The 9,385-nt window shown below is 48.0% G+C and overlaps 1 protein-coding gene across 5 annotated transcripts; it reads right to left on the bottom strand.

The window, feature by feature from the left end:
- Window positions 1-3,716: 3,716 nt before the first annotated feature.
- On the bottom strand, window positions 3,717-9,174 carry LOC105891411 (probable phosphatase phospho1). 5 transcript variants are annotated; one of them, XM_042707748.1, is made up of 2 exons: window positions 8,686-9,174; window positions 3,717-4,720 (listed from the first exon to the last, which is right to left on the bottom strand). In XM_042707748.1, exon 2 carries the CDS (start codon window positions 4,669-4,671, stop codon window positions 3,778-3,780), a length of 894 nt encoding a protein of 297 aa, XP_042563682.1. In that variant the 5' UTR covers window positions 4,672-4,720; window positions 8,686-9,174; the 3' UTR covers window positions 3,717-3,777. The 5 variants fall into 5 exon arrangements, with proteins under 5 accessions (XP_042563682.1, XP_042563685.1, XP_042563683.1 ...); XM_042707751.1 differs by lacking the exon at window positions 8,686-9,174 and adding an exon at window positions 8,132-8,679; XM_042707749.1 differs by lacking the exon at window positions 8,686-9,174 and adding an exon at window positions 7,766-8,125.
- Window positions 9,175-9,385: the final 211 nt, after the last annotated feature.

Below are 9,385 nucleotides of genomic sequence, written 5' to 3'. Positions count from 1 at the left end.
ATGGTGTTTAGGTGTGGGACTGATGGTGTTTAGGTGTGGGACTGATGGTGTTTAGGTGTTTAGGTGCGGGACTGAAGGTGTTTAGGTGTGGGACTGAAGGTGTTTAGGTGTTTAGGTGTGGGACTGATGGTGTTTAGGTGTTTAGGTGTGGGACTGATGGTGTTTAGGTGTTTAGGTGTGGGACTGATGGTGTTTAGGTGTTTAGGTGCGGGACTGAAGGTGTTTAGGTGTGGGACTGACAGTGTTTAGGTGTGGGACTGATGGTGTTTAGGTGTTTAGGTGTGGGACTGATGGTGTTTAGGTGTGGGACTGACGGTGTTTAGGTGTTTAGGTGTGGGACTGATGGTGTTTAGGTGTGGGACTGATGGTGTTTAGGTGTGGGACTGATGGCGTTTAGGTGTGGGACTGATGGTGTTTAGGTGTGGGACTGATGGTGTTTAGGTGTTTAGGTGTTTAGGTGTTTAGGTGCGGGACTGAAGGTGTTTAGGTGTTTAGGTGTGGGACTGATGGTGTTTAGGTGTTTAGGTGTGGGACTGATGGTGTTTAGGTGTTTAGGTGTGGGACTGACGGTGTTTAGGTGTGGGACTGATGGTGTTTAGGTGTGGGACTGACAGTGTTTAGGTGTGGGACTGATGGTGTTTAGGTGTGGGACTGATGGTGTTTAGGTGTTTAGGTGTGGGACTGACAGTGTTTAGGTGTGGGACTGACAGTGTTTAGGTGTTTAGGTGTGGGACTGACGGTGTTTAGGTGTGGGACTGACAGTGTTTAGGTGTGGGACTGATGGTGTTTAGGTGTTTAGGTGTGGGACTGACGGTGTTTAGGTGTTTAGGTGTGGGACTGATGGTGTTTAGGTGTGGGACTGATGGTGTTTAGGTGTGGGACTAATGGCGTTTAGGTGTGGGACTGATGGTGTTTAGGTGTGGGACTGATGGTGTTTAGGTGTTTAGGTGTGGGACTGACGGTGTTTAGGTGTTTAGGTGTTTAGGTGTGGGACTGATGGTGTTTAGGTGTGGGACTCATGGGGTTTAGCATTTCAGATCTTCAGCGCCCTCTAGTGGCAGCTGAGGTGCTTTGCAGCGCTGGTTACTGTGTGTAGTGTGTGTAGTGTCAGTAGTGTGTGTAGTGTGTGTAGTGTGTGTAGTGTGTGTAGTGTAGTGTGTGTAGTGTGTGTTGTCCTTCAGTAGTGACCTCATGACTCATATACTTGTATACCCACTTTTATTCTGTGTATGAATCTGCTTGCTTCTGATTTCATCTGTGCAGGACAGGAGGCTTCACAAACAACACAACGTAGTGAGGATTAGCATAGCATAGCATAGCATAGCATAGCATAGCACAGTGACCTGTATCTGCATAGCATATCTGCATAGCATAGCATAGCATAGCATAGCATAGCATAGGTTTCAATCTGGCTGAGCAATCTGACACATCTCATTTCGTATCATATATCATATATCATATCATATCATATCATCTCATCTCACACACACACACACACACTGCACTTTGAGACACAGAGTGCTTCTATTGCTGTTCATGCAGATTGTCAGTGATTGGCTGGCTACTCCTCGATGGGTTTGTGAGAACGCCTGTGATTGGCTGATTTCAGGGAGAGGTCTGTCATGGCCTGTGATTGGACACCTGAGACGGAGAGAAAATGACTCCTGAAGTCACACACACACACACACACACACTACCCCTGAGGACACACACACACACACACACTCCACACTGCCCCTGAGGACACACACACACACACACACTCCACACTGCCCCTGAGGACACACACACACACACACACACACTACCCCTGAGGACACGCACACACACACACACTACCCCTGAGGACACACACACACACACACACACACTCCACTCACTCCACACACACACACACACACTCCACACACACACACAAACACACACACACACACACACACACACACACTCCACACACACACACACTACCCCTGAGGTTCTAACACACACACACACACACACACACACAGACACACACTACCCCTGAGGTTCTAACACACACACACACACACACACACGCAACAGGTTAGATACACACACACACACACGCAACAGGTTAGACACACACACACACACACACACACACGATACAGGTTAGATACACACACACACACACACACACAGTCCACACACACACACACACACGCTACAGGTTAGATACACACACACACCACACACACACACAACAGGTTAGATACACAGACATAGTCATACACACACACACATGCAACAGGTTAGATACACAGACACACACACATCAGGTTAGATACACACACACACACACACATCAGGTTAGATACACACACACTGCACACACACCCAACAGGTTAGATACACGCACACACTCCACACACACACTTTCAACAGGTAAGATACACACACACTACACACACACACAAACTCAAAAGGTTAGATACACAAACACACACCCTCATCAGGTAAGATACACACACATTCCACACACACACACACAAACTCAACAGGTTAGATACACACACACACACAACACATAATAGCTACACACACATACACACTCCACAGGATAGTTACACACACACACACATATATAAACACTCCACAGGTTAGACACACACACACACACACCCACATATATACACACACACACACACACACATATGAAGCGGCTATTGCTCACATCCATGAGGAGAAGCAGGTCACTCTCTCTTTCTCTCACACACACACACACACACACACACACACACACACACACACACACACACACACAGAGAGAGCATGGCCCAGGGTGTTGTTCTCAGAAGAGTGTCCTGATGGCTTTATCAGCTGGCACAGCAGCGGTGTGGGCAGAGATATCCCAATACCCCTAACACACACACACACACACACACACACACGTACTCACACACAGACACACAGACCTGTGTGTGCGTGCATTATTTGTTACATAGTCTTTCTGTATGTCGTTCTGGGTTACATTGAGTCTTTCTCTCTCTGGATAAAAGCTCTTTATTCTTCACAGTGTTGCGTGTGTGTGTGTTTGTGAGTGTGTGTAGCAATGTTAAAAGTCTGTGTGTGTGTGAGTGTGTAGAAATGTTAAGAGTCTATGTGTGTGAGTGTGTAGACTTTTTAAGAGTGAGTGTAAAGTTAAACCCTGGGATAAGTCTCACAGTGGATTTGGTGTCACCGTATCTCGCTATAATCTGTGTGTGTGTGTGTGTGTGTGTGTGTGTGTGTGTGTGTGTGTGTGTGTGTGTGTGTTTGAGCCCACATGCGTATGTGTGGATTTGGTGTCAGCGTGTCTTGGAACCTGAAACTTTTTTTGTCTTGCGTCTCCCTCTCTCCCTCTCCTCTCTCCTCCTCCTCTCTTCTCCCCCTCCTCTCCTCTCCTCTCTCCTCCTCCTCCCTGTTGTTCTGTTCCTCTCTCCCTCTCTTCTCCCCCTCGCCTCCTCTCCTCTCCCCCTCCTCTCCTCTCCTCTCCTCTCCTCTTCTTCTCCTCAACCCCCCCTCTCTCCTCTCCTCACCTCCCTCTCTCCACTCCTCTCCTCTCTCGCTCTCCTCTCTATCTCTCTCTCTCTCTCCTGTCTCTTCTCCTCTCTCCACTCCTATCGCTCCTCTCCTCCTCTCTCTCTATCTCTCTCTCCCCTCTCTCTCTCTCTCCTCTCTCTCTCCTCCTCTCCTCTCCTCCTCTCTCTATCTCTCTCTCCCCTCCTCTCTCTCTCCACTCTTTCTCCTCTTCTCCTCTCCTCCTCTCCTCTCTCTCTATCTCTCCCCCACAGCTGTCTGTAGATACTCCATCACATCGTGTCCACTGCTCCACGGCTGCACAGTAGCCCTGAGTGTTGCGGGCGTCTGCTGCTGCGTGTGTGTGTGTGTGTGTGTGTGTGTGAGTGCTGCGGGTGTCTGCTGCTGCGTGTGTGTGTCTGTCTGTGTGTCTGTGTGTGTGAGTGCTGCGGGCGTCTGCTGCTGCGTGTGTGTGAGTGCTGCGGGCATCTGCTGCATGTGTGTGAGGATGCGGTGCATGGGGAAGTCTCTGCGGGCGAAGGCCACGTCGGCAGTGCCCAGCGCCAGGCACGGACACACGTCGTTGGCGCCGTCGCCCACGTAGAACACCCGCTGGAAGGGCCGCCGTCTCTCGTCGCTGCGACGACCCAGGTAGTCCCGCAGGATGTGCTGCTTGCACATGTTGTCCGGGCAACGGGGGCACGAGTGGGCGTGGAAGGGGGCGAGGACCAGGCGGCCGGAGTCGTCGAAGTGGGCGGGGTTAGTGAAGATCTCCAGGAAGAGTTGCCGGGCGCCAACATGCTGAAGCCAAGCCTCTATGAAGACGGAGTTGGCGTCGGAGAGCACCACACACTCAAAGTCCTGCGCGTGCGCTCGCAGGAAGTCCAGGAGCGCCGACAGCCCGGGGGTTTCTGGGATGCTCTGGATCTCGGCACGGATGGCACTCTCTGTCACCCCCTGCTGGGCGAGGTACGCCAGCACGCGCTGCATCTGCTCGTTGTACTGGCCTTCCCGGTACGAGGCCCGCAGCCAATCGGGAAGAGCCTGGCCCGGGGCCGTGCGCACCACGGCATCGTCGCTGCTCTCGTTCACCAGCGTCTCGTCGAAGTCAAATATCACCAGGAAACGCCCACCGTCGCCAGGGGCAGCCATCGCCACGGTTACTCACAGCTGGAGGGGCCGGCCAGTCCGCTCTCTTGACCTGAAGGTGAAACAGGAACAGCAGTCAGGGAAACTTGTGTTCTCTCCTGTCCATGTGTGTGTGTGTGTGTGTGTGCGTGTGTGTGTGTGTTCGTTTTCTCTCCTGTCCAGGTGTGTGTGTGTGTGTGTGTGTGTGTTCTCTCCTGTCCAGGTGTGTGTGTGTGTGTGTGTTCTCTCCTGTCCAGGTGTGTGTGTGTGTGTTATCTATCCTGTCCAGGTGTGTGTGTGTGTGTGTGTGTGTGTGTGTGTGTGTGTGTGTGTGTGTGTGTGTGTGTGAAGTCAGCTGTATAGTATTGTGAGGACTGGACTAAGTATCAAGTAGCAGTAGCTCAGTGTTAGATTAGTAATTATCAAGTAGCAGTAGCTCCTTTAGTAGTAGCTTACTCATTTTCTATATGTTACATTTTCTACAATTTCTTACAATTCATGTTACGGTTTGTTTTAAATGCTTACACACAACATCTTTACATATCACACAATTTCTGAAATCTGTCACTTAAACAGCAGAATCCCACACCAATTATGCCAAACCGTGAGCTAATTATTAGCCTTTGACTCCATTTTTAATTACGTGAAACACTTTTTTAACTTAATTAACATATAGGCTAGATTTATTTTAGACTGGAAGCCTCTTAAAGATGCGGTCCACGATTGGTCGATATTTGTGCTCAACAGCCAATCAAATTACACCCCTCCCTTCCATGCTCCTTCAGCACCATGTTGATTGTCAGTCAGAGCCACTATGTTTGTTAGCCATTTATAGCGCTAGGACTGCAAACACTGAATAGATAGATAGATGGATAGGATAGATGGATAGATAGGATAGGATAGGATAGATAGATAGATACAGTGGGGAAAATAAGTATTTGAACCCCTGCCGATTTCGCAAGTTTGGCCACTTGCAAAGAAATGTGTGATCTATAATTGTAATAGTAGGTGTATTTTAACAGTGAGAAACAGAATATCAACGAAAATATCCAGAAAACTGCATTTTATAACATTTATGACTTTATTTGTATTTGATGCAGAAAATAAGTATTTGAACCCCCAAGCAAACAGCAAGAATTCTGGCTTTGAAAGATGTGTTCAATAAGCCCTTATAGTCACTTTGAATGTGAAATCAAATACAGGCTGTTTTTAAGAATCTATCTATCAGTGTATACATTAAAGCATTTTTTTGTAAGATGGTTGTTTGTTTGTCAATACAATGTATTTCTACAATTAACATGTTAAAAATGCCCACAGGTAGGTTCAGCAGCTATTTGCGCTCGGAATGATGGCTACAGCCTGTGTTTGCAGTACATTTGTGTTTATTAAGTTTGCAGAAAATAAAGAAAATACACAAGCAAATGTTGATTTGATATAATTCACTAACTTTAAATGATCGGGGACAGGAAATGGAACTGTTGTTTTGATATAAATCACTAACTTTTAACGATCGGGGACCGGAAATAGAACTGTTAATTTTATATAATTCACTAACTTTGAACGATCGGGGACCGGAAATAGAACTGTTCCACTGCCTATTGTCGCTACACGATGGTAGTCCTTTGGGGGATCGTAGTCCCTCACATTGCGCATGCGTCATTTTGCGACACTGTCGACTGCTGTCGACAGCGAAGCCGCGCGCGCATGCGTCACAACGACAGATCCGTTTTCAATCATGGAGAAAAGCGACGAAAGCCAGTTTTTTGAAAACATGACCATTTATTTAAAAACAAAGAAGATGTCACAGTGGACAAAACAGATGAGGTGGAGGATCAAAAAGTCTCTCCCCAGTTTCGTTTCATATGTTGACGTAGAGCCTTATGCTGTTAGCCGTTTACAACATAATTAAATATAACATTAAATATACCCACATTATGCGTTAAGACAAGCCCCATATGTTGACGTTTAAACCGTTTACAACATTATTAAATATTACGTTAAATAAACCTACCATATGCGTTAAGACAAGCCAGATATGTTGATGTTGATGTTGAGCCTTATGCCGTAAACCGTTTGTGTCTGAGCATGCGCAATGTGAGGGACTACGATCCCCCAAAGGACTACCATCGTGTAGCGACACCTATGCACTCATTCGCATCCATTGCAGGAAAGAAAGCTCCGCCCCTGATTGTAACACTTAGATTAATGTTATACAACTTTCATTTAACTATATCAATGTGATTATCATCTCGCCCAGTGATTAAGCACATTGTTTGAGAAGCTTTCTACTCAGTGATATTTTATTTTCAGTTGTCAAAAGCGGTGGAGACGAAACTGGTGATGGCAAAGAGTGGTCTGAGTGTGTGTGTGCGTGCGTGTGTGTGTGTGTGCGTGCGTGTCCTCAGCATAAATTACGCCAAAAGCGGACCAAACCAGTCTTTTAGACTGATCACGCTAGTGTGCACTTAGTGTTTGCAAAAGTCTAACCATATGAATTGTTGTGTTTACCATTCGACCCAAAAAATTGGATTTTGAAGAGGGAATTAGGCTATTACATTTTTGAATGTAGTGTTTCCGTTTCCCTGAAATTTGTGGTGTTTCGCATTTTGTGTGTGCAGTTTTGTGAATTGTGTTAAGAGTTTTGAAAGAAATAAGACCAAGTTTCAGAAAACGCGTGTAAACAGTTGTAAAAAACCCCTGTAATGTTAATATTCCGTTATTTTATGATGCTATAGAAAATGTCCTATTGAATAAATATTGTTTGTTTCTACCTGATTCTCTGCTCTACCTATTCCGCATCAGACGGAAGGAGCTAACCGTTTCAAGGGCAGGACTGCAGCGGGAGCTCTGGGCTGGCAGGTGCGACGGTGCGGCGATGGCAAGTGTTTCCAGCTCGTGTGTCCGGTAGCATCATCATGTGTGTGTGTGTGTGTGTGTGTGTGTGTGTGTGTCCGGTAGCTCCGAGCCCCAGTGAGGTCAGGACCGGCTCTCACCGCATTATTCGGATTAACTGTAGCGAGCGTAACGGGAGTCTTGGTGTGGTCGCGCGCCGGCTCCTCTGTGCAGCGCTTTAAGTCTACATCGAAGAGCGCTCGCGAGCCGGGCTTGCGGCTCTTACCTCATTGCAATGTTCACGCGCACAGCTACTCCGGTTAGGAGTCATTGGAGAATCGTTACAGCACGAGAAGCATGCGCGGACACCATCGCAGTACTCTCACTGAGTGGCCCAGCACGGTAAAGCCGGTGGTTGACGGAGAAGTACTTTCTGCGTCTCGACGTCAGCTTTCCCTCTGACCGCACGGGACGGGCTGTTTTGACCTTGTTGTTGTTTTTCTTTTTTTTCTCCACGGGTGCGGTTATGGATGGGCGAGGACGTCGCTGATTAGAGATTGTTGTTTACCAAGAGATGAAGGCTCGTGGCTTAGCTCGGCATAAGCGTGCAGTTTACACAGAGAATCGAGTTACAGGGACCCGCGAGACTCACGCGTGCATCATGGGTGACTGGTGGAATTTCAGCAGGCTTCGCAGTGTGCGCGAGGCAAGCTGATAATCTCTCCGTTACGCTCCTACACTGAGGGCGGCCCGCGCGGGCTGGAGCGCTATCTACTTCCAAACGGGGGCTGACTAAAAGGCAGACTAAAATACGAGCTCCGCAGCCCTCCGTGCCTCCGTTACCTCAGAACCCCCCCTACCCCCTTCCCCCGCCGGCGCTCCTCTCCGCAGCAGGTTCGTGCTGATATCCGTTACTGTCTCTACTGTACGCGCGCCAGGTTTATTTATAAAACACTCCCGTTACCCGCTTAACTCCTTATGTCACGCAGCAGAAAGCAAAGTGCCAAGGTGCCGTTCAGCACACAAGGTTGAAGTTTAGATTTGGTCGTTCCGGTCGTGTATAAAATAGGTCACATATTCTACCGAGTTGTTGCGTTTTCGAAGCCTTTGCTGACGAATTATGACGAAACGCCAGTCAAACCGGACGGCAGCGCGAGCATCAAACCGGACGGCAGCGCGAGCATCTGCGGTCGGACAAGAGCTCACCGATCTCCGGGGGTGGCGGAAGTGTCCGGTGGCTGATCCGGTGATCCGGCGCTCTCGAGTCCATGCGGAGGGCACGGGGACACAGACCAAGTGAACGTGAAGGACAGTCCTGGCCGTCAAAATTCACGAGCTGCAAGCCTGATGACGTCGCAGAATCCTCCAGTGACGCGACAGCCTTATAGCCGGACTCTTTAAAGGAGACCCGTGCGTGGATTGCCCGTCTGCGCGCGCGTGTGCTCTCGGTAGCTCCGGTAGGAAGTTCCTATATTTAATTTCGCCCGAGGAATTTAAAATATTCAAATCTTCTCTGTTCTTCTGCTTCTAAATGAAACACCCCAGTCAGAGTAGATTACAGTGATGAGTGAAATAAGAGCTTTGGTGTTGAGTAGTGGGTTAGGGTGTGTGTGTGTACTGACCCATGTATTACTCCTCCAGTCATCATCCATAACACACACACACATACACATAAGCACTTTGAGCTGCATTCTTTTGCATGAAAGGTTCTATATAAATAAAGTTTTATTATTATTATTATTATTATTATTATTATATGCACACACACACATACACACGCACACATATGCACACACACACACACACACATACAGTATGCACACACACATATACACACACATGCACACACACACATATGCACGCACACACACACACGCACACATATGCACACACACACATACACACA

This window comes from Clupea harengus, chromosome 1, assembly GCF_900700415.2.
Source record: "Clupea harengus chromosome 1, Ch_v2.0.2, whole genome shotgun sequence".
Lineage (NCBI taxonomy): Eukaryota > Metazoa > Chordata > Actinopteri > Clupeiformes > Clupeidae > Clupea > Clupea harengus.
This window is presented reverse-complemented; position numbering and strand designations above follow the sequence as displayed.

Excerpts from the sequence above, each read along its gene's own strand:
- LOC105891411 (XM_042707748.1), bottom strand. The coding sequence starts at position 4,671 with ATGGCTGCCCCTGGCGACGGTGGGCGTTTCCTGGTGATATTTGACTTC.